The sequence below is a fragment of the Pollachius pollachius genome (genome assembly GCF_949987615.1).
Source record: "Pollachius pollachius genome assembly, chromosome: 15".
Classification (NCBI taxonomy): domain Eukaryota; kingdom Metazoa; phylum Chordata; class Actinopteri; order Gadiformes; family Gadidae; genus Pollachius; species Pollachius pollachius.
This window is the reverse complement of record NC_136948.1, coordinates 22,458,466-22,483,981: the sequence shown is the minus strand read 5'-3', so window position 1 is coordinate 22,483,981 and position 25,516 is coordinate 22,458,466. Positions and strand designations below refer to the sequence as shown.

Sequence of the window (25,516 nt, the reverse complement as noted above, 5' to 3'; positions counted from 1 at the left end):
ATAGCTGAATGTTGAAGAACTCGGGATATATAAATAAAATAATAGCATTTGGATGAACTAATTGAATCTTCAGTTCGGTTCGGTACAATGACAATATCCAGGTGCATAGTTTTCTGTATGCAGGGGTGGGTTGTTTAAGGAGCCCAGCCAGGAGGGTTGGAGCAGGGTGTGGTTTAAGGAGCCCAGCCAGGAGGGTTGGAGCAGGGTGTGGTTTAAGGAGCCCAGCCAGGAGGGTTGGAGCAGGGTGTGGTTTAAGGAGCCCAGCCAGGAGGGTTGGAGCAGGGTGTGGTTTAAGGAGCCCAGCCAGGAGGGTTGAAGCAGGGTGTGGTTTAAGGAGCCCAGCCAGGAGGGTTGGAGCAGGGTGTGGTTTAAGGAGCCCAGCCAGGAGGGTTGAAGCAGGGTGTGGTTTAAGGAGCCCAGCCAGGAGGGTTGGAGCAGGGTGTGGTTTAAGGAGCCCAGCCAGGAGGGTTGGAGCAGGGTGTGGTTTAAGGAGCCCAGCCAGGAGGGTTGGAGCAGGGTGTGGTTTCAGGAGCCCAGCCAGGAGGGTTGGAGCAGGGTGTGGTTTAAGGAGCCCAGCCAGGAGGGTTGGAGCAGGGTGTGGTTTCAGGAGCCCAGCCAGGAGGGTTGGAGCAGGGTGTGGTTTAAGGAGCCCAGCCAGGAGGGTTGGAGCAGGGTGTGGTTTCAGGAGCCCAGCCAGGAGGGTTGGAGCAGGGTGTGGTTTAAGGAGCCCAGCCAGGAGGGTTGGAGCAGGGTGTGGTTTAAGGAGCCCAGCCAGGAGGGTTGGAGCAGGGTGTGGTTTAAGGAGCCCAGCCAGGAGGGTTGGAGCAGGGTGTGGTTTCAGGAGCCCAGCCAGGAGGGTTGGAGCAGGGTGTGGTTTAAGGAGCCCAGCCAGGAGGGTTGGAGCAGGGTGTGGTTTAAGGAGCCCAGCCAGGAGGGTTGGAGCAGGGTGTGGTTTAAGGAGCCCAGCCAGGAGGGTTGGAGCAGGGTGTGGTTTAAGGAGCCCAGCCAGGAGGGTTGGAGCAGGGTGTGGTTTAAGGAGCCCAGCCAGGAGGGTTGGAGCAGGGTGTGGTTTAAGGAGCCCAGCCAGGAGGGTTGGAGAAGGGTGTGGTTTAAGGAGCCCAGCCAGGAGGGTTGGAGCAGGGTGTGGTTTAAGGAGCCCAGCCAGGAGGGTTGGAGCAGGGTGTGGTTTAAGGAGCCCAGCCAGGAGGGTTGGAGCAGGGTGTGGTTTAAGGAGCCCAGCCAGGAGGGTTGGAGCAGGGTGTGGTTTAAGGAGCCCAGCCAGGAGGGTTGGAGCAGGGTGTGGTTTAAGGAGCCCAGCCAGGAGGGTTGGAGCAGGGTGTGGTTTAAGGAGCCCAGCCAGGAGGGTTGGAGCAGGGTGTGGTTTAAGGAGCCCAGCCAGGAGGGTTGGAGCAGGGTGTTTCCATGAGTTCCAGGACATATCCTGCCCCCCCTTCCCCCCATCACATGAGTGTATGCTTCTGGTTATTTCACGGGCCATTGCAGTTAAAGACAAGAACTCAAGAAGATCAGCACACGATCCCAGTTGACTCCAGGACTTAGACACAGCCGTACTCGTACCAAACGGTCTGGGGGTCGTTGTTGGGGTCCGGGGAGGCTGGTTTGCTATCGCGACGTTCGGCAGAAGCACACCGTGCTATCTCACCGTCTTCATCGGTGTGGGAAGGGTCAGCGGGCTTGCCTTCCCTCAGCCCCTCCCTCTGCTCGGGCATGTCATCCGAGCGTTGTGCTTGGACCGCCCTCACCGGCGACACCATGGCAACCTCTCCTCGGTGGTGATAGGAGAGTGAAGTGGTAGAGGGGGCGGGGCCATTGTGAGAGATGGAGGTTGGGACTCTTTCCCTCTCCCTCTCTCTTTCCCTCTCCCTCTCTGCGTACCTCTCCGTTTGCAGGTTGAGAGAGGATGAATGGTGGAGAGGAGTTGTCGGACACCCTCCCTCTCCCGGTAAGCTGCCTGAGCCGGCGACTCGTGCAGAAAGAGGACGTTGGCTGCCATTGGTCGGCCCCCCTGGTCTTCTGAGCAGGACCTCCGGTTGCCCGGGGGGGCTGTCGTCTGCACGGTAGACGTCCGGTCCGTTGGAACGGAGCAGATCGGCCGAGGCCAGGCTGTAGGCCCTGCTCGGTGATTGGCTGTAGGCCCTGCTCGGTGATTGGCTGGGAGTTTGACCTACAGGGAGGCGGGGAAAAGGCTTAACGGTCTGGCCTGGTCTCTGATTTGCCGGCTGGACGGTGGGTGTGACATAGTTGGTGGGAGTGGCCTGTTCCCGCTCAGCCGGAGCCGAGAGGGCGGGACTTCTGGTGAAATAGTCGGCCATCAACTCTTCCTTGCTGCCGGTGGAGACCTGTTGGAAATGGAGATTCAAATAAGATACAACTTCGTTCAGTATTGTTCACATCGGCTCATTTTAGTTCAGTATTTTTCTTATATTGGTGTGCTTGATTTGCATATAGAGTGAATGGCCCACACACGGAGGGGAATTTATGCGTCAGTTTTACGGCGAAATAACGTTAAGTTACCGTCGGAGGGGACTGTATGTTACTCTCTTGTAGAAACTGTTCCAGGGACACCATCTCACTTCCTGGAGAGGAGGAGCGGGGAGGCTTTGCCCGGAACCCAGGGGTCCCACGCTGTGGTTGAGCTCTTTGAGGTGTGTGGTCATAAGGGAGGGTGGAGCTACGCGACAGGGAGGGCTGTGATTTGCTGAGAGCCATGACATCGTCGCTAGAGAGGCTGGAAGAGCGACACTGGCGATCTGAGGTCTCTGTCCAGAGATAGAGTGTTGATTAGTAGTGATCAAGGGCTATTGTTTAATCATCGACTTTTAAATGTTATGTACAAAGTTTAGTCCAAAAATAACATCACAATCAATGACATATGGTTGAGTGAGTGAGTGTGTTACTGTGTATACCCCTATAGTGGACTGGGGAGTTGGAGCCGGAGGTGTTGTGGCTCAAGTCAATCGATCCTGGACGACCATTCAGGTGGCCACGGTGACCCAAAATGGAGTCTGGGGAATTGAGATGCAAGTCTTCATTGAAAACCAAACCTGGAAAATAAATACAAATACACATGGTAGTTAAGGAATAACCTACATAAATCCAATGCTTTTAACTAGGGACACACGTTTAAAAAGGAAATGCTGCTCCTGCAAGGTTCTGTCGCTTATTGCAACAGATCAGTCAATCTTAATCTTGCTTTCAGTGTTTGGTTGTTGAACACAACATGAAACTACAAACATTTTTAATGTTGGAAGATTGACAAATAGGGTCATAGAAAAGCTTGATGAATGTTTAATAATCGACCAAATTAAAACACTGTTTAAAGCATGCTTTCTTAGAACAGTTATCAGAGGCGCTTCTTACGGAGCATTCAATTAAACTGATAAAGGAAAAAGTATTAAATTGACCCGTCAAAGAGTCAATTTATAGTTGGATTTAAAAAACATTATTAAACTGCTTTTAAAAGAGGTCTTTAAAAATGCTTTCAAAAGAGATAATGTAGTATGTAGGTAGTCTATGTAGGTATTTCAACACTGAGAATGGCTATACCAGAGACCCCCATTCTATTTAATTATACCAGGATGGTAATAATTACAATTATTGGAATAGGTTGATCTCACGTATCAACAAAGAGGTGTGGCTGGGTAATGTTGGGATACTTTTAACAATGTGTGAATTTATTTTCCAAGATATTCTGGTTTTAAATATAAACTTCAATCAGGTTGACTCAGAGTTTTGGAAATCTATTTTTAGAAGGGCGGCAGAGATAGATTAATTGTATTTTTGGTATTTGGGCTCTCATCATTTGTTTTTGAGTATGCCTTTGAATGAGTTCAACACTGGTTCAACAAATATGTAAGTACGCTTGAGCTTGGTGGAAAAATATGAAGGAAATGGAGTGTAATCGGTAGACTACATTCACCTAGCGGCCATATTGGCGAGTTGGGTGGGGGAAACCTTGTATCATTTTTGGAAACCATGAAAACCCAACACATTCTTTTTTCTGTCTTTAATCGATTAACGCAGATAGCATTTAAAACACATTTCGATTTAGTGTTCTTCATTTATTGGATTTCCCCAATGAGTCTAAGTTTCCCCATACAACCTTCTAATATGGCCACAAGGTGGCTTTAATGATCCATAAAAATGCATTTTTGATAAGCTTAATGCGTTATGTGTTAAAAGTCTTGAAATGGGTAAGTTATTAGTCCTTCATTCATTCTTTCTGTGGCCCAATTCTTCCTCCATGAATGCAACTCTACAATAGAGAAATGAAGCACTGTTGCCTTACCTCTGGGCCTGCAGCCAGCTCCTTGAGCCAGCCTGGAGCTAGAGTTACCCGCCAGGCCCAGGGCCTGTTGGCTGGGAGTAGAACGGAGAGCTTGCTGCCCTGAGAAGATTCAATCCATACAATCAGCTGACTCAACTTTGTCTTCTCCTATTTGTTATTATTTTTGAATGAACAATGGAAGGCTACGTCAGCCAAACGTATTACTATCATTAGACATTAGCAACATTTACATTACCATATTTAATAAACTGCCAAGTTTGCAACTCAAGCTATACCAATTTTGAAACGAAAGACAAACAAATATAAAATGATGACCTTGTCCCTCTCCTTCAGTAACATTCTCATTGCTGCCCCCTGGTGTACTATTACGGTACAAGCCGCGTCCCCTGTCACTAAAACCTGTAGAAAAACACAATGTGATTCAGATGTAGGAGTATTTATCATCCTACTCCACAGACACTTTTAGGCCCAAACAGCAAAAGCGCAGCACTGTATGGGTAGAAGCTTAGAACCATGGCAGCAAAAATAATGTGTGTGGAACTGTGTGTGTTGAAAATCCATAGGAAAGCGTAAGTCTGCACTTAAACAGTTAATTATTTTATGTTCGGAGGACCAGAGTTAGTCTGGCAGAGACAGAGACAGCTATTAACAGTTGGATACAGGACTTAAGCACTTTCTCTATCCAAGCAGGACTCAAGTGCCCATATTATGGCATGACGGAAGTAGTGCCGGTTGGCTGATTGGAAGCATGTTATTATTAGGTAAAGCACAGAAGGAGATTGAGGACAGGATCCAGAGTATCTAAGGAAACACACAGGACCCATTCCAAAACGGAAGCTCAGATCACAGAGACCAGAAAGGGAAGTGGCCATGGGAATACAATTCAAAACAACACGTAGGTCCTTGACAGAAATAAAAGGAAGCATTCACCACATGGTTCTCCACGATGCCATGGCAACCAGCGCTCATCTCATTCAACAGAAGGAATACCTCTGTTTTCAACAAAACAAAAACTGTTTGGAGAAAGCTTCTACTGCACAGTATATACCACTGACTATTGGGCAATGAAGGAACACATCTGATTGAAAGTGGTTACTGAAGATGTCGGTTTGAGGCAGGTGTGACATGTGTTGGATGCCAGACATGGCCCCGAAGCATTATTTATAGTCTTGATGCGCCGTTTTTCAAGTGCACTAGCAGTCCATGCAAGGCCTTGGCATTCAGATTGTGTATGCATACTGCCCACACTCTGTTCACGGGGCTAAACATTTTCAGAAGTGTGCAACATGCACCATCCGCCGTATGAACTGTGCAGAAAGAATTATGCACGGGTCATAGTTGCACGGCAACTATAAATTAGGCTTAAAGGGTTAGCACTTCAGAGCAGTTAACATAACAGAGGATACTATGTTCCGTCCATCAGAGAATATATACAGCAGCACAGCTTCTACAGTGGACCAGTGAGCAGCTGTCAGAGGTCAGTGGACCAGTGAGCAGAGGTCAGTGGACCAGTGAGCAGAGGTCAGTGGACCAGTGAGCAGCTCTCAGAGGTCAGTGGACCAGTGAGCAGCTCTCAGAGGTCAGTGGACCAGTGAGCAGCTCTCAGAGGTCAGTGGACCAGTGAGCAGAGGTCAGTGAACCAGTGAGCAGAGGTCAGTGGACCAGTGAGCAGCTCTCAGAGGCCAGTGGACCAGTGAGCAGCTCTCAGAGGTCAGTGGAACAGTGAGCATAGGTCAGTGGACCAGTGAGCAGAGGTCAGTGGACCAGTGACCAGCTCTCAGAGGTCAGTGGACCAGTGAGCAGAGGTCAGTGGACCAGTGACCAGCTCTCAGAGGTCAGTGGACCAGTGAGCAGCTGTCAGAGGTCAGTGGACCAGTGAGCAGAGGTCAGTGGACCAGTGAGCAGCTCTCAGAGGTCAGTGGACCAGTGAGCAGCTGTCAGAGATCAGTGGACCAGTGAGCAGCTCTCAGAGGTCAGTGGACCAGTGAGCAGCTCTCAGAGCTCAGTGGACCAGTGAGCAGAGGTCAGTGGACCAGTGAGCAGAGGTCAGTGGACCAGTGAGCAGCTCTCAGAGGTCAGTGGACCAGTGAGCAGCTCTCAGAGGTCAGTGGACCAGTGAGCAGAGGTCAGTGGACCAGTGAGCAGCTCTCAGAGGTCAGTGGACCAGTGAGCAGAGGTCAGTGGACCAGTGAGCAGCTCTCAGAGGTCAGTGGACCAGTGAGCAGAGGTCAGTGGACCAGTGAGCAGCTCTCAGAGGTCAGTGGACCCGGTAGCAGCTCTCAGAGGTCAGTGGACCAGTGAGCAGAGGTCAGTGGACCAGTGAGCAGCTCTCAGAGGTCAGTGGACCAGTGAGCAGAGGTCAGTGGACCAGTGAGCAGAGGTCAGTGGACCAGTGAGCAGCTCTCAGAGGCCAGTGGACCAGTGAGCAGCTCTCAGAGGTCAGTGGACCAGTGAGCAGCTCTCAGAGGTCAGTGGACCCGGTAGCAGCTCTCAGAGGTCAGTGGACCAGTGAGCAGCTCTCAGAGGTCAGTGGACCAGTGAGCAGCTCTCAGAGGCCAGTGGACCAGTGAGCAGCTCTCAGAGGTCAGTGGACCAGTGAGCAGCTCTCAGAGGTCAGTGGACCAGTGAGCAGCTGTCAGAGGTCAGTGGACCAGTGAGCAGCTCTCAGAGGTCAGTGGACCAGTGAGCAGCTCTCAGAGGTCAGTGGACCAGTGAGCAGCTCTCAGAGGTCAGTGGACCAGTGAGCAGCTGTCAGAGGTCAGTGGACCAGTGAGCAGCTCTCAGAGGCCAGTGGACCAGTGAGCAGCTATCAGAGGCCAGTGGACCAGTGAGCAGCTCTCAGAGGCCAGTGGACCAGTGAGCAGAGGTCAGTGGACCAGTGAGCAGCTGTCAGAGGTCAGTGGACCAGTGAGCAGAGGTCAGTGGACCAGTGAGCAGCTGTCAGAGGTCAGTGGACCAGTGAGCAGAGGTCAGTGGACCAGTGAGCAGCTGTCAGAGGTGCCGTACAGTCTGCATACAGCCGAGCCAATGCATTACACTCCCCCCCTACTTACTGTCCTACTGGCTGGCTGAGGATTAGCACCTGGTTTGGTCCTGAGTGTGCTTTAATTGAAACACTTCAGTTCAAGTATTTAAGTCGGTTGTCGATGTGTACTGTGTATACATATATCTGTCTAAGCTAAAAAGGGTCACCTAAAAAATAATTCGAGTTAGTGTTCTTGTAGAGGGTCTGGTGGTTGGAGGTCAACGTGATGAGGAGCATGCTCTGGATATGACATCAGAGCCCTCCCCCTGCAGTGATTGGCTGAGTGATGGGCGTGACGGGAGTGATTGGTTGAGTGATGATGTCGACGTTGGGGTGGTCAGCCGAGGACCACAGTCGGAGTCGTCTAGAAAGAGAGAGGCGTGGCGGGCGCATAGCGGGGTGAGAGGTGGATGAGGGGAGGAGCTTGTCTTGACTTTTGCTGCGCAGGAAATTGAAGCTTTTCAGGTTGGAAGGTACTGAGGGGGAGAGAAACGGAGCGTCGGAATAAAAAGGGGAAAATATAGGAATACAATGAACATGACAGGAGAGGAAGATGACAAAAGGAAGATAAGAAATGACAGATAAGATAGAGAGAGGTAATATAAGGGAGAAATTCCAGCACAATGGATAGTGGAGTTGCAATTTAGAGGCATAAAGAGAAATGGGAAAATGGGAATGAATTGAGTTAATATTGACAGACTACAGACTATAAGGAAACATGCAATTAGAATAAAATCAGAATGCAATACGATTCTGTAAAGAGTAAACCCAGAAGAAAGAGACATGCAACAAACTGGAGTCAATATTAATATAATATCGTGATATGAACTGTTTAGATTATTACCGAACACAAAAATGAAAAAAAAATAGTCTAGTGAGAAGAAGTGGGAACAGTGCTGTCACTTATATGGGTAGTTCGGAATTTTGGACATAGGGTCGGATTCCCAAGTTAGCCTTGGTGTTCTTTATCATTGGAGACACATCAACACATTTTCATTCAGGCTAGTGCACGGCAACGGGCAATACTAGCCTGCTAATAAAACAGTGTTACCCCCCTTTCACAGTACACCCGAGGTAAATCAATTATAACGCCAGACTATAGATGTAAATGTCTGTGTTGATAGAATAATGTTATAAAACTAACCTTGCATGAATCATCGCATTTTGAGGGACCACTTTCTCAGCAGCAGCGGAATATAACCTAGGTATCAGTTCGCCGCTGCCGTAGCCTACTACCAGGAATATAACACTGGTGCTGAGACACAGCAAATACCTCAAAATGTCAAGCTCTGAAAGGACGGACAAGCAATAGGCTTGTGCAGATTCAATAAAAGAACAAAACTAAGTATGAGCAGCCATGTTAATCTCAGTGTAGGAAACTGCTTTAAGACAACCTACTGCATTCAGAGCATCTTCACGTTCATAATCTCAGTGTAGTAACTGCTTTAAGACAAGCTACTGCATTCAGAGCATCTTCACGTTCATAATCTCAGTGTAGTAACTGCTTTAAGACAAGCTACTGCATTCAGAGCATCTTCACGTTCATAATCTCAGTGTAGTAACTGCTTTAAGATAAGCTACTGCATTCAGAGCATCTTCACGTTCATAATCTCAGTGTAGTAACTGCTTTAAGATAAGCTACTGCATTCAGAGCATGTTCACGTTCATAATGTGGCAAATTAGATCCATCAACTGTTTGGCATAATCAATACCTATATCTAAATAATATAATATATAGGTATCTATATAATATAATAGATAATATCACAGCCAAAAGATGTGTGCGCCTCCGGATGATATTATGAATTAAAGACTGCGTTGGGTTCTCGTCACGGTACTTCCACAACAAGTAAAGACTCGTAGTGGAGGTTATCTCGGTCAGAGTCCTGCACAGGTTCAGGTACCCGATGGGTGACCCGCACAATCTCGATGAAAAAATAATGTAGGTACTGTGTGGGACACGGGTGCTGGTCGGGTCGGACGCCTGGACAGCGCGGTTCGGTCGTGGGTTTGCGATTGCGAGCGAGACTACTCCGGTGCGGGAGACGTTATTCAGGAGCAGAGGGGTAAACAAAACCTTCCACAGTGGATGATGTGCTTTCACACATCGGCGTCCGTTTCAATTTATAGCGGGTCTGGTCGGGTACGGAATGGAATTCTCGGGTATGGGGGGGTGCGGGATTCCAAAATAAGACCCGTGTATTGATTCTCATCCATGGTGGAGAAAGAATTTGGGGAAGAAACGTTGGCTTTGACTCTCTGAAGTCCAGATTGAACTGCAACTTCAGATTGATGTGGTATGTGATTGTCTCCCGCCGAGGCCCCACGGTCCGCGCCGAGGCCCCACGGTCCGCGCCGAGGCCCCACGGTCCGCGGCGAGGCCCCACGGTCCGCGCCGAGGCCCCACGGTCCGCGGCGAGGCCCCACGGTCCGCGCCGAGGCCCCACGGTCCGCGGCGAGGCCCCACGGTCCGCGGCGAGGCCCCACGGTCCGCGCCGAGGCCCCACGGTCCGCGCCGAGGCCCCACGGTCCGCGCCGAGGCCCCACGGTCCGCGCCGAGGCCCCACGGTCCGCGGCAGTGGGGCCTCGGCGCGCGGCGGTGGGCCCTCGGCGCGGACCGTGGGGCCTCGGCGGGAGACAATCGCGGGCCACAATCCCTTTCTCCTCCATGTCACAGTTCAGTCTATTTCAGATTGATGTGGAAGTGGAAGAACCAGAAACGTGGGAGAACCCAACGCAGTCGTTGGAGAGGATATTATGAATAAACGACTGCGTCCGGTTCTCCGGCCCTTCTAGCAGGCAAGCACAGTTCTACTGACATGACGTCAAACCTGTCATTTGATGTCAGGTCAGGAGAAATGTAAGGACAGCTGGGCCAAGGGGAGACTGGGGTAGACGGAGGGAAGACAAATCTTTTTTTTAATATTATAATAGCGATTTTATAATGGTAAAACGCCAGTTCTGTATCGGTGAAGTATTGCTTTAAGCAGGAGTACTTGGGGTTAAGAGGGAGAGCAGGCATCGACACATGGGAGGCTCTGGGAGTACTGTAGCATTGATTACCGCCACAGTGTACCAGCTACCGATATTTGTATTGTTATATTTGACTTATAGACATGAATCGACCCAGATGTATAGGATAATGAAGTCAGGCTAAAACATTCCCATTTGACGATGCTGAAATAAGCACACAGTTATAACTTATAATTTATTTTGGCTTTGCACTGAGAGCTATAGATCTGACAAACCTACAAGTCATATGATTATCCCGAGTAACTCCCAGGCAGCAGAAGGCCACCACACAGTCTACCCTCTACCTACCATCACTACTTCAAACTACAACCGCTCAAAGGCTTTAGGTAGTTTGCTGGGCAATGCTGAAAGTTTTGTTTGGGTGGGGGGGAACGTGTGTCTGTCTGTCTGTCTGTCTGTCTGTCTGAGGGAGAGAAAGAGAGCATGCTGTTACCTCGGCTGCCCGGTGTGAGCGCTGGACTGCTGTGCTGATTGAAGACTTGGCTGCCGTTGTCTGGCGTGTCACTTCCCATCCGCGGGGGGAGCGGTGGCGGGTGGTCGTCGTCGGGCAGGAGCAGGGCCGGTGGCGAGGGCAGGGGGATGTCTGGGGCGCCCCTGGCCCTCTCCCAGTCTTCATCCTTGTCCCTGCTGCCGCTCTCCTTCCGTGGTTTGATGAGCTTAGCGAGCGCCTTGGCCCCTGCCCAGTGGCTCCTCCTGGTCAAAACACACACGGCCGTCACACTGGGCCTCACTCACTGGGCCTCACTGGGTCTCACTGGGACTCACCGGGACTCACTCACTGGGCCTCACTCACTGGGCCTCACTGGGTCTCACTGGGACTCACCGGGACTCACTCACTGGGCCTCACTCACTGGGACTCACTGGGTCTCACTGGGACTCACCGGGACTCACTCACTGGGTCTCACTGGGACTCACTCACTGGGCCTCACTCACTGGGCCTCACTGGGTCTCACTGGGACTCACCGGGACTCACTCACTGGGTCTCACTGGGACTCACTCACTGGGCCTCACTCACTGGGCCTCACTGGGTCTCACTGGGACTCACCGGGACTCACTCACTAGGTCTCACTGGGACTCACTCACTGGGCCTCACTCACTGGGACTCACTGGGTCTCACCGGGACTCACTCACTGGGCCTCACTCACTGGGACTCACTGGGACTCACTCACTGGGCCTCACTCACTGGGCCTCACTCACTGGGACTCACTCACTGGGCCTCACTCACTGGGCCTCACTCACTGGGACTCACTGGGTCTCACTGGGACTCACTCACTGGGCCTCACTCACTGGGCCTCACTCACTGGGCCTCACTCACTGGGCCTCACTGGGTCTCACTGGGACTCACCGGGACTCACTCACTGGGCCTCACTCACTGGGACTCACTGGGTCTCACTGGGACTCACCGGGACTCACTCACTGGGACTCACTCACTGAGACTCACTCACTGGGACTCACCGGGACTCACTCACTGGGCCTCACTCACTGGGACTCACTGGGTCTCACCGGGACTCACTCACTGGGCCTCACTCACTGGGACTCACTGGGACTCACTCACTGGGCCTCACTCACTGGGCCTCACTCACTGGGACTCACTGGGTCTCACTCACTGGGCCTCACTCACTGGGCCTCACTCACTGGGACTCACTGGGTCTCACTCACTGGGCCTCACTCACTGGGCCTCACTGGGTCTCACTGGGACTCACCGGGACTCACTCACTGGGCCTCACTCACTGGGACTCACTGGGTCTCACTGGGACTCACCGGGACTCACTCACTGGGACTCACTCACTGAGACTCACTCACTGGGACTCACCGGGACTCACTCACTGGGCCTCACTCACTGGGACTCACTGGGTCTCACCGGGACTCACTCACTGGGCCTCACTCACTGGGACTCACTGGGACTCACTCACTGGGCCTCACTCACTGGGCCTCACTCACTGGGACTCACTCACTGGGCCTCACTCACTGGGCCTCACTCACTGGGACTCACTGGGTCTCACTGGGACTCACTCACTGGGCCTCACTCACTGGGCCTCACTGGGTCTCACTAGGACTCACTCACTGGGCCTCACTCACTGGGCCTCACTGGGTCTCACTGGGACTCACCGGGACTCACTCACTGGGCCTCACTCACTGTGACTCACTCACTGGGCCTCACTCACTGGGACTCACTGGGTCTCACCGGGACTCACTCACTGGGCCTCACTCACTGGGACTCACTGGGACTCACTCACTGGGCCTCACTCACTGGGCCTCACTCACTGGGACTCACTGGGTCTCACTGGGACTCACTCACTGGGCCTCACTCACTGGGCCTCACTCACTGGGACTCACTCACTGGGCCTCACTCACTGGGCCTCACTCACTGGGCCTCACTCACTGGGCCTCACTCACTGGGACTCACGGGGTCTCACTGGGACTCACTCACTGGGACTCACTCACTGAGACTCACTGGGACTCACTGGGTCTCACTGGGACTCACTCACTGGGACTCACTGGGACTCGTCTCACTGGGACTCGTCTCACTGGGACTCACTGGGACTCATCTCACTGGGACTCACTGGGACTCATCTCACTGGAACTCGTCTCACTGGGACTCACTGGGTCTCACCGGGACTCACTCACTGGGACTCATCTCACTGGGACTCGTCTCACTGGGACTCACTCACTGGGACTCACTGGGTCTCACCGGGACTCACTCACGGGGTCTCACTGGGACTCACCGGGACTCACTCACTGGGCCTCACTCACTGGGCCTCACTCACTGGGCCTCACTCACTGGGACTCACTCACTGGGACTCACTGGGTCTCACTGGGACTCACTCACTGGGACTCACTGGGACTCGTCTCACTGGGACTCACTGGGTCTCACTGGGACTCACTCACTGGGACTCACTCACTGGGACTCACTGGGACTCGTCTCACTGGGACTCGTCTCACTGGGACTCATCTCACTGGGACTCACTGGGACTCACCGGGACTCACTCACTGGGACTCACTCACTGGGACTCACTGAGACTCACTCACTGGGACTCACTGGGACTCATCTCACTGGGACTCATCTAACTGGGACTCACTGGACTCGTCTCACTGGGACTCGTCTCACTGGGACTCACTGGGACTCGACCCACTGGGACTCGTCTCACTGGGACTCGTCTCACTGGGACTCGTCTCACTGGGACTCACTGGGACTCATCTCACTGGGACTCGTCTAACTGGGACTCACTGGACTCGTCTCACTGGGACTCGTCTCACTGGGACTCACTGGGTCTCACTGGGACTCACTGGGACTCGTCTCACTGGGACTCACTGGGACTCGTCTCACTGGGACTCGTCTCACTGGGACTCACTGGGACTCACTGGGACTCGTCATTCTGGGACTCGACTCACTGGGACTCGACTCACTGGGACTCGTCTCACTGGGACTCACTGGGACTCGACTCACTGGGACTCGTCATTCTGGGACTCGTCTCACTGGGACTCACTGGGACTCGTCTCACTGGGACTCACTGGGACTCGTCTCACTGGGACTCACTGGGACTCGTCTCACTGGGACTCACTGGGACTCGTCTCACTGGGACTCACTGGGACTCGTCTCACTGGGACTCGTCTCACTGGGACTCGTCATTCTGGGACTCGTCTCACTGGGACTCGTCATTCTGGGACTCGTCTCCCTGGAACTCACTGGGACTCGTCATTCTGGGACTCGTCTCACTGGGAATCACTGGGACTCGTCTCACTGGGACTCACTGGGACTCGACTCACTGGGACTCGTCTCACTGGGACTCACTGGGACTCGTCTCACTGGGATTCACTGGGACTCGTCATTCTGGGACTCGTCTCACTGGGACTCACTGGGACTCGACTCACTGGGACTCGTCTCACTGGGACTCACTGGGACTCGTCTCACTGGGACTCACTGGGACTCGTCTCACTGGGACTCACTGGGACTCGTCTCACTGGGACTCACTGGGACTCGTCTCACTGGGACTCACTGGGACTCGTCTCACTGGGACTCGTCTCACTGGGACTCATCATTCTGGGACTCGTCTCACTGGGACTCGTCTCCCTGGGACTCACTGGGACTCGTCATTCTGGGACTCGTCTCACTGGGACTCACTGGGACTCGACTCACTGGGACTCGTCTCACTGGGACTCACTGGGACTCGTCTCACTGGGACTCGTCATTCTGGGACTCATCTCAATGTTTTTGTTGTTATCACTTCAAATAACTTTATTTCATACCACACTATTTCTACTTCCTTCTGCTCTGTAAAATGATGAAATGCTGTACGATAGAGACTCGGAAATGGTTGCTTTATATTAGAGCGATTAAGAGCGAGATTTCACACATTAATTATATAGTGTTTAAACACTAAAGATAGATCTCCATGTATTTACTTTTTAGGCGTTGGGTCATGGAACTTGTACTGGTCCATAATCTTCTCCTCCAGCTTCTCCTTGTGGCGCCGCAGAGCATTCAGCTTATCACTGAAGTGAAGGGTTAGAAAACACAACATGACTCCAGTAGTTACACTGATAACAGGATTAAGCTACATGCAGTAGATCAGTAGATACCATGTTGCTCCAAAAAGATACTGTAAACCCATCTACATATGATAATAAGCAGGAGAAGTCATTTGGACAAAGCGGTTATATCAATCACTGCAGATGTCGAGTCGTCGAAGGCAGAACACTCGACTTGATCTTTAGGATGTGACGATGAAAACCATTCATAAAAGGTAATGTCATTCAAACTTAAACAGGGCAAAACGGTTAGGAGAAAAGGGAAGAGGCGTGGTGAACTAGATCCACAACTTCAGGATATAAACCCTGCTGTACATCACACATGGTTGAAACCCCCAAGACCAGGGTAGTGCCTAAAGCAGAGGCCTTGAGGCAGAGCACAGGGGCCTCCAGCAGAGCACAGGGGCCTCCAGCAGAGCACAGGGGCCTCCAGCAGAGCATAGGGGCCTCCAGCAGAGCATAGGGGCCCCCAGCAGAGCACAGGGGCCTCCAGCAGAGCACAGGGGCCTCCAGCAGAGCACAGGGGCCTCCAGCAGAGCACAGGGGCCTCCAGCAGAGCATAGGGGCCCCCAGCAGAGCATAGGGGCCTCCAGCAGAGCATAGGGGCCTCCAGCAGAGCATAGGGGCCCCCAGCAGAGCACAGGGGCCTCCAGCAGAGCATAGGGGCCCCCAGCAGAGACCATCCACAGAGCACAGTTGTAGTTACATGTAGAGCTTCTGCTCGGCGTGGTACAGCTCCTTGCTCTCCATGCTCCTCTCCAGCAGTGTGTGGTTCTGCTGACTCAGCAGGCTGATCTGGCTCAGCAGGTGGTGGTTCTCCTCCTCCAGGTTCCCCTTCAATCGAGTCAGCAGCTACACGCACACGGAACACACCATTAAAAAGACATAATCTTGATGTATAAAGAGAGAAGGCCAACAGCACAATAGGACAGCGGGGACATGCTGTCTTCCACAGGTTGTATTTAACCAGACAAGGACCTGTGCATAAGGTTTGATCTCCTTGGAAAAACGACACTAGAACAAATAAATATAATAGCAGTTATCATGCAACTGAGCCACATAAACCCCCATAAAATACTCGAAAACGAGGAACAACCAAGTGACGACCCAAACACATGTCATTACCTCACAATGGTTATCCACCTTGACCATCGATAGGTCCAAAAATCGGTTCTGCTCCATCAGCGAATCGTATTGCTTCATACATTGGCTTGTTTCTGTTTTGGCGGAGCTTAGCAAGCTCTTCAGCTCATTGGTTCGTTGCTGCAGCCCCTCAAACTCCTCATAATGCTGGGATTGGCTTTGTGTCATTCTGGTGAGATGGATTTAAAGTCAAAAGTAATGAATGATGGTTAGAGGACTGTCATTCCACACACATAAACAAAACATGATTCAAATCAACGTATAGACAGACAAAGAATGGTAAATCCCAGAGTCTCTGAAAATACAGAAGGATAGGCAGCGTTGCTGTTCCTTAAAGGCTGAATTATACTTCTGTGTCTAACAGCTGTGGGGAGCGTGGCTCTCTGTCAAGACGTGTACGCTGAAGTCAGGGTTCGGTTCATACCTCGGTTCAGACATCACGGTTCGGTACAATGAAGGGAAAAGAAAAAACAAAAATGCAGAAGGCGATTCTTTTTCATTGTCTCAGGTTGTACCAACTAGTGCATACAGTCTCTCCCCTGAGCTAGCTGCCACAGCCTGAACTGTGTAATCTTAGATCTTAGACTCCATCCGTAACTTGTAAACAAAATAAGACAACCAGTTATAAAACTGAAAATTTAGCATGTGTTATTTATGAAACTGCAAAGTAGATAGAATTCGCGCATTTCCACCGGAGGGTGCGGGTCGGTTCAGAGCGGCTTGGTGGAGAAGTGAAGGTGAGGTTCGGCGCAGCTCGGTTATGGTTCGCGTTTCCACCACCGACAGCACAGCTATGGTGGGGGGGGTTAAACCGGACCGCGATAGCCGCGGCAGCTACGTTAGCAGAGAGGGAGGGAGGTGGGTGCAGGGAGGAGGGAGCAGATAGAAAGGGAGGGAGAAGAGAGGGAGGAGGAGTGAGTGAGGGTGAAGGATGGAGCAGGTAGGGAGGAGGAGAGAGTGAGGGTGAGGGAGGAAGAAGCAGGGAGGGAGGGAGCAGAGAGGGAGGAGGAGAGAGGGAGGATGAAGGATGGAGCAGGGAGGAGGGAGCAGGGAGGAGGGAGAAGAGAGGGAGGAGGAGAGAGTGAGGGTGAGGGAGGAAGAAGCAGGGAGGGAGGGAGAAGAGAGGGAGGAGGAGAGAGGGAGGATGAAGGATGGAGCAGGGAGGAGGGCGAAGACAGGGAGGAGGAGAGAGGGAGGATGAAGGATGGAGCAGGGAGGAGGGAGCAGAGAGGGAGGAGGAGAGAGTGAGGGTGAGGGAGGAAGAAGCAGGGAGGGAGGGAGGGAGAAGAGAGGGAGGAGGAGAGAGGGAGGAGGAGAGAGGGAGGATGAAGGATGGAGCAGGGAGGAGGGAACAGGGAGGAGGGAGAAGAGAGGGAGGAGGAGAGAGTGAGGGTGAGGGAGGAAGAAGCAGGGAGGGAGGGAGAAGAGAGGGAGGAGGAGAGAGGGAGGAGGAGAGAGGGAGGATGAAGGATGGAGCAGGGAGGAGGGAGCAGAGATGGAGGAGGAGAGAGGGAGGATGAAGGATGGAGCAGGGAGGAGGGAGAAGAGAGGGAGGATGAGAGAGGGAGGATGAAGGATGGAGGAGGGAGGAGGGAGCAGAGAGGGAGGAGGAGAGAGGGAGGATGAAGGATGGAGCAGGGAGGAGGAAGAAGAGAGGGAGGAGGAGAGGGAGGATGAAGGATGGAGCAGGGAGGAGGGAGCAGAGATGGAGGCTGCAGGAAGGGAGGGTGAGGGAGGAGCAGAGAGGCAGGGAGAGAGTGGTCTTATGCTATAAGACAACCACTACAGATAGAATGGGGATTTCTATCGATTAAATATATACTTAGGCGCAGGTCCCAACATACCGGTCTACTTCTGCCTTAAGTTGCAGACTCTCTTGCTGCAGGAGCCGATTCTTTTCCACCTCCTGGTTTAGCTCCTCCTTCTCTTTCAGGCCACGCCCCTCTTGTGCCTCCCACTTCTCTTTGTGCTGCAGTAAGGAACAGTACCTATGGTTGGAGATATAAGGGGGAAAGGAGAATAAAAGAGAAATCTTGAATACAAGCAAAGCAATTTTTAAATGAATTTTATTAATTGACCTGAATAAAGAGCGCTTAATTTAACTGACGCTAATAAATCAAGTTAAAACAGCGGTCGCTAGATTATAGGAGTAATGCCTCGAGAATCGAATTTTATCACATAATTACACTTACAGAATATAGTACATTACAATTACTTGCCAACAGGGGCTCAGAACAATGTAGAAACCAAATTACAACTACAGAATATCTAGCCACGTGAGACCATCCTGATCTCACATTCTGTGTCTCTCTGCAGAGTCTGGCTTTCAGATGTTCAAAGCCTTTTCCAAAAATGTGAAAACGAAAGTGGCCACATTGGTTTGGCTCATGACGAACAAGGACCACTGCATTTCACCAAGAAAATAAAGAAATGGGAAGTTCAGATCTATGGATCAATCAAAACTGTTTTTTATCAGAAATAAACTCAATAACGATGTTTAAAGACATAAAAACTACATAGAAGTCGGTTTTCGGATTATAATCAGTTTCGGATTAAAATCTGTTTTTTTACGTAAAGGTCTACTAGCGTTACTTGGGCGTGCAAACCACAAACTCTCGCACGAGTGATTCAGCATCAAGCGAAATTCTAGGGGGAGTTGAAATGATTGAACTCGAGGGAACTCTGAACTGGCATGGTCCACGTAGGACGCCTGTTGACTCACTTGTTGTGAAGCGCTCTGTGCTCGCCCTCCAGGGCCCTCTGCTTGACCTTCAGGGCGGCGTGCTGGCTGATGAGCTGCTCGTACTCGTGTGCCTGCCGCTCGTGGACGTTGAGCAGACGCTCGTGGTCACTCAGCACGTTCTCACGGCCCTGCCACGCTTCGTCGCGCTGACGGTGCCACGACTCCACCTCTGTCTCCAGGGCTACCACCTGCCCCTGAAGCACGGCATTCTGGGCCATGAGGGAGGCGCTCTGTGAGGAGAGCGTGGAGTTCTCCACCTGAGAACACATGGAGTATTAACGTTTAGCACAACAAACTGAATGACCTATACTAATTAACTATGGTGGTATGACATCAGGGGCATTGGGGCAACCCTGAGGGGGCGCTGTTATGTAAGGGATAATGTACAGAACGCCGGTCATTATCGGGAAAATAAGCCCCGACAGGTCGGACAGGACACCGACGCGAAGAGGAGGCGTCTTGCTTCGCCCTGAATTTTTCGATAATGACCGGCGACGTTCTATACATTATCCCGCTTATTACATGGCTACTTGCCAAAACGAAAAAATAACTTCACGGTGTGTCTTTTTACAATTTATTTGGTAGCAGCATTCGTAGTGGAGCAGAGAAATAGTCCGCCAAAGACGTTGACGTCGCTTAGCAACTGAGTAAGCTGGGGTTGATAAGTTACCGGACTACTTGCGGAGTGATACGAAAGACGGCAAAAAGTCCACTTTCCTTGATAGCGGCCAATTAAACTCAGCAACGGTGAATTATCAAAGATAATTCACGGCCCTGCCACGCTAAGACCCTCATTATACTACCAAAGAAGTATCGGGCTACTTCCATCCTTGTAAGTGGTTTAATATAGCGATTTCTTTTTTACCATGAGAGATGCCCTTAGCATTCCAACGTAGAGCATTTTGGTAGAATCGGCTAAAAACAGCCAACTTTAGAATGCGTCGTATAGACGTTTTTTTGATCCTCAACAAACGATCGAACTTGTATCAGTGAATTATCAAAGATAATTCACTGCTGGAAGTTGTGAAGGGCCCATGCAAGTGAACGGAGGGTTCCACGGCATTGAGAAGAGCTGTGTAATAAACTGTTATACTTGATACGGCTGTGTGACTTTGGGAGCGTGTGGATGATCACTTGGCCCGAGTAAGACTGATTGGACTCTTGGGCTGGGTGAAGTAGCACACCTGTTAAAGGGGAAATCCGGTGTAAAATGGATCTGGGATATGTTTAGTATGATAACGAGTTTGAACGTTCGTTGGGTAGCAAAAAAACGCTTATACGACGCATTCTTAAGTTGGCTTTTTTAGCAGATGGCATTGATGACCATGTAAGTGTACAGATAGTTTATTAAAATGACATTTTATACACACAACACCTTCAGTGGTTCACCCGTCGACGCCATCTTGTTTTTAAGACTCGATAAGTCGGTTGACGAACACAGAGAATGGCATGTTGTTGACGGATGTAGGGCTGTACACGTGAACAAGGGAACTAGGGGTGTTAGTTCTGTGTTCGTCAATCGACTTACGAGTCTTACAAACAAGATGGTGTCGACGGGTGAACTACTGAAGGTGTAAAATCTCCTTTTTTATTAACTATCTGTACACTTAGAAAGTTAACAATGCCTCGTTTTACATGTTAAGACCCTCATTATACTACCAAAGAAGTATCGGGCTACTTCCATCCTTGTAAGTGGTTTAATATAGCGATTTCTTTTTTACCATGAGAGATGCCCTTAGCACTCCAACATATAGCATTTTGGTAGAATCGGCTCAAACAGCCAACTTTAGAATGCGTCGTATAGACGTTTTTTTGCTCCTCAATGAACGTTCGAACTTGTATCATACTAAACATATCCCAGATCCATTTTACACCGGATTTCCCCTTTAAACCAGACATCACCCCACCAACTCAAGTCCATCACCTGCATGTCAACATGGACCAACAGTGCAGTGTTCCGATATCCACACTTCCCGTACTTACTAAACTGAGTTTGAGTACATAGGGCGTTCCAATTAAGATCGAGGGGAAAGGAAATGTACTGAAAGGACCTGGATGGTGTAGACAAAACGCTCAAACCGTGTGTGTGGCTTGATATTCACTTTTCATACTCAACGGCAGCCAACGTCGGCGCATTCATCACATAGCCTGCATTGATGGAGTCATTTTGTAGCTGTTAAAGCTTTTTATAACTGCTAGGCGTAAAAGGTTCAATGTTCAAAGAGGGATTTTTTGGGTGGAGGAGGAGCCGCGGCGGGAGTCTTGATGGAGATTTCAATCATTCTCTGTGTATAGATCAGACAGCAGGGCAACAGCCTGAATGAAAGGAAGCATAATGGTCCACCTGAAAAATAATGTTCTGCTGGAAACCCTGAAGAGGACATATTATTGTCCTTGCAGTTGTGGAGATATCCTCTATTTACTTTGGGTATGTTATAAAAAAAAAAAAGGTATTGTATCGAAGTTAGAAAATCTAGTATTGGGACAACACTACTCTACAATAACACCAGCACTACTACCTGTAGTCTGGCCGTCTGTGTGTGCAGGCTGGTGTTCTGCTCCTGCAGTGAGACGGCGTGTCTCTGCTGGGCTGCCATCTGACCGTTGAGGGAGCTGTTCTGGTTGTTTAGCTGCTTCAGCTGCTCCTTCAGGAGGCTGCTCTCCGTCTGCAAGGACGAGTTCTGGCGGGAGAAGATAGGTTGAAATTAAAGCTGTTTCAAAGTTATTAAAATGTGACACAGGAAGGAAAACGGGCCCATAAAAACTGATACTGGTTCCAGTGGGTACTTTGTTAAAGGGCCCTATAAAACCACCAGGTGTTAGTGTGATCTTCCATTACGACCGTTGGAAAATCATGCCTTCTCCTTTGACTTAGTGACATCACAAGTGAAAGATGCATGATGGATGGATAAGTAACATTTGCTATAGTCCACTTGGTAGGCTGGAAGACTGATCTATCCAACATACATCTAGACGGACAATCCCAATTGTGATGTCATTAAGGAAGAGGGAAGGGGAGATTTTCAAATGGCTTGAAATGGCTAATCACACTCACACCTGGTCATATAATAGGGGCCCTTTAAGACTTATATATATACAGTGGGGCAAAAAAGTATTTAGTCAGCCACCAATTGTGCAAGTTCTCCCACTTAAAAAGACGAGAGAGGCCTGTAATTTTCATCATAGGTAAACCTCAGCTATGAGAGACAAAATGAAAAAAAAAAATCCAGAAAATCACATTGTCTGATTTTTTAAGAATTTAATTGCAAATTATGGTGGAAAATAAGTATTTGGTCAATAACAAAAGGTCATCTCAATACTTTGTTACATGCCCTTTGTTGGCAATGACAGAGGTCAAACGTTTTCTGTAAGTCTTTACAAGGTTTTCACACACTGCTGCTGGTATTTTGGCCCATTCCTCCATGCAGATCTCCTCTAGAGCAGTGATGTTTTTGGGCCTTCGCTGGGCAACACAGAGATTCAACTCCCTCCAAAGATTTTCTATGGGGCTGAGATCTGGAGACTGGCTAGGCCACTCCAGCACCTTGAAATGCTTCTTACGAAGCCACTCCTTCGTTGCCCGGGCGGTGTGTTTGGGGTCATTGTCTTGCTGAAAGACCCAGCCCGCCATCTTCAGTGCCCTTGCTGATGGAAGGAGGTTTTCACTCAAAATCTCACGATACATGGCCCCATTCATTCTTTCCGTCACACGGATCAGACGTCCTGGTCCCTTGGCAGAAAAACAGCCCCAAAGCATGTTTCCACCCCCATGCTTCACTGTAGGTATGGTGTTCTTTGGATGCAACTCAGCATTCTTTCTCCTCCAAACACGACGAGTTGAGTTTTTACCAAAAAGTTCTATTTTGGTTTCATCTGACATTCTCCCAATCCTGTTCTGGATCATCCAAATGCTCTCTAGCAAACTTCAAACGGGCCCGGACATGCACTGGCTTTAGCAGGGGGACACGTCTGGCACTGCAGGATTTGAGTCCCTGGCGGCGTAGTGTGTTAGTGATGGTAGCCTTTGTTACTTTGGTCCCAGCTCTCTGGAGGTCATTCACTAGGTCCCCCCGTGTGGTTCTGGGATTTTTGTTCACCGTTCTTGTGATCATTTTGACCCCACAGGGTGAGATCTTGCGTGGAGCCCCAGATCGAGGGAGATTATCAGTGGTCTTGTATGTATTCCATTTCCTAATTATTGCTCCCACAGTTGATTTCTTCACACCAAGCTGCTTACCTATTGCAGATTCAGACTTCCCAGCCTGGTGCAGGTCTACAATCGTCTTTCTGGTGTCCTTTGACAGCTCTTTGGTCTTGTCCATAGTGGAGTTTGGAGTGTGACTGTTTGAGGTTGTGGACAGGTGTCTTTTATACTGATAAGGAGTTCAAACAGGTGCCATTAATACAGGTAACGAGTGGAGGACAGAGGAGCCTCTTAAAGAAGAAGTTACAGGTCTGTGACAGCCAGAAATCTTGCTGGTTTGTAGGTGACCAAATACTTATTTTCCACCATAATTTGCAAATAAATTCTTAAAAAATCAGACAATGTGATTTTCTGGATTTTTTTTTTCATTTTGTCTCTCATAGCTGAGGTTTACCTATGATGAAAATTACAGGCCTCTCGTCTTTTTAAGTGGGAGAACTTGCACAATTGGTGGCTGACTAAATACTTTTTTGCCCCACTGTATATATATATATATAAATATATATATATATCAGTGGAGGCTTCTCCATTGAGGAGAGGGAGGAAGATCCTCCTTAACATTGTTGAGAATAAAAAATGTAGATTGCCCAGACTAATGTAATGAATTAATGCCCTTAAACATGACTACTTTAATGCCTTTGAATATATGATGTTCGTTTCCCTGGGTAAAGGGACATTAGCACCCCCTATCGCCTATTAACAATTACTTCAGGGAGGAAGGTCTTCCCTCAGCCTCCGTTGACTCCCATTCATTTCCCCGAAAGTACTGGCGGCCGGTGAATAACATGGGTTTCAATGGGAGAGAGGAGGAAAGTCCTCCTCTGAGTGGGTGTGACCTTAAGGCGTCTGATTCGGCAAAAATATATTCGCGCTGCGCAATTAACTTATAAGCATGGCTGTTGAGCAGTGTTGCCAGATTGGGCAGATTTCCCACCCAATTTGGCTACTTTTAACCACGTTAGGCTGGACAAAAATATCATTGGGCGGGAAATGTGCCCAATCTGGCAACGCTGTCGATAACAAACCAAAGAAAAAGGTAGACCACTTCCCATAATTGAGATCACCAAAAGTAATGGCAACGTCATTGTTGTAAGTGCTACATGGTTTGCTAGGTACGCTTGGCTTACTGTTAGCATTACTAGCAATCAAGTTTATTGCTGGCCCTGTTTGCTCTTGAATAATGAACCATGAACCATAAAGATTTGCCATTATTCATTAGCAAACAGGGCCAGCAATACAGTCGATAGCTAGTAATGCTAACAGTAAGCCATGAGTACCTAGCAAACCATGTAGCACCCACAACACTGACGTTGCCATTACTTTTGGTACTCTCGATTTTGCAAATTGGTCTACCTTTTTCTTTGGTCACTAACTTAGCACTGTAACTCAATGTATGGAATACTTTCTGTAATAAAACATGAACAATGTCCTCTGTTTCCAATGTTTCCATTGTACACTTTTTTTGTAAATGTTAGAATCTCGTTATCCTTCAGAGGATTTCACCTGCTTTGCGTCTCTTAGACTGAGCGGCAATGCAGGCAGAGCGGGTTTGTTATCGACAGCGTTGCCAGATTGGGCAGGTTTCCCGCCCAATGATAATTTTCCCAGCCTAACGTGGTTAAAAGTAGCCCAATTGGGTGGGAAATCTGCCCAATCTGGCAACACTGCTCACCAGCCAGGGATCCTGCTTATTGGTTCATAGCGCAGCGCGACTAGATTTTTGCGCGAATCAGACGCCTTAAGGTCACACCCACTCAGAGGAGGACTTTCCTCCTCTCTCCCATTGAACCCCATGTTATTCACCGGCCGCCAGTACTTTCGGGGAAATGAATGGGGGTCATTGGATGCTGAGGGAGGAACGTCCTCAGCCTCCGTTGACTCGGGAGAGAGGGGAGAGAGGAGGAAAGTCCTCCTCTGAGTGGGGTGTGACTAGCTAATGGATCTGGATCCGGCCTAGGTCTGTTCTCGCTATGAACCAATAAGCAGGAGCCCTGGCTGTGAAACAGCCAGGAGGGAGGGGTTATCCCCTAATACCATCAGTAGTTCACCCCTCAATGCCATCTTGTCTTTAAGGCTCGATAAGTAGATTGGCGAACACAGAGCTTGCGTGTTGACGACGGATGTCACAAGCTCTGTGCTTGTCAATCTACTCATCAAGTCTTAAAGACAAGGCGTTGAGGGTGAACTACTGATGGTATTGTTTGTATAAAATGTCCTTTTTAATAAACAATCTGTACACTTACAATGTTATCAATGCCTCGTTTTGTATGTTAAGACCCTTATTATACTACCAAAGTAGTGTCGGGCTACTTCTAGCCTTGTAAGTGGTTTAAAATAGCGATTTAGTTTTTACCATGAGACATGCCCCTATCATTCCAAGTTTATGGCGTTTTGGTAGAATCGTATGAGCCAACTTAAGAAAGCGTCTATATGCTTTTTTTTGCTCCCAAACAAACATTCAAACTCGTTACCATACCAAACATATCCCAAATCCATTATACACTGGATTTCTCCTCTAAGCAGCCTCAC

At 49.8% G+C, this 25,516-nt stretch overlaps 1 protein-coding gene across 4 annotated transcripts in view; it reads right to left on the bottom strand.

The window, feature by feature from the left end:
- Window positions 1-1,278: 1,278 nt before the first annotated feature.
- Window positions 1,279-25,516, bottom strand: part of ccdc88c (coiled-coil domain containing 88C) — an 83,655-nt gene continuing 59,417 nt past the window's right edge. For 2 of the 4 annotated variants that reach the window (XM_079752495.1, XM_079752496.1), the window contains exons 20-31: window positions 21,303-21,464; window positions 18,763-19,040; window positions 17,885-18,028; window positions 16,023-16,209; window positions 15,604-15,749; window positions 14,772-14,861; window positions 10,801-11,060; window positions 4,625-4,708; window positions 4,310-4,408; window positions 2,928-3,065; window positions 2,536-2,780; window positions 1,279-2,360 (exon numbers count right to left, since the gene is read on the bottom strand). In XM_079752495.1, the coding sequence (XP_079608621.1) occupies window positions 1,557-2,360; window positions 2,536-2,780; window positions 2,928-3,065; window positions 4,310-4,408; window positions 4,625-4,708; window positions 10,801-11,060; window positions 14,772-14,861; window positions 15,604-15,749; window positions 16,023-16,209; window positions 17,885-18,028; window positions 18,763-19,040; window positions 21,303-21,464 (2,637 nt within the window). In that variant the 3' untranslated portion in view covers window positions 1,279-1,556. Of the gene's footprint in view, window positions 2,361-2,535; window positions 2,781-2,927; window positions 3,066-4,309; window positions 4,409-4,624; window positions 4,709-7,119; window positions 7,811-10,800; window positions 11,061-14,771; window positions 14,862-15,603; window positions 15,750-16,022; window positions 16,210-17,884; window positions 18,029-18,762; window positions 19,041-21,302; window positions 21,465-25,516 lie in introns of those variants that run through there. The other 2 variants (XR_013812475.1, XM_079752497.1) reach the window with 2 other exon arrangements.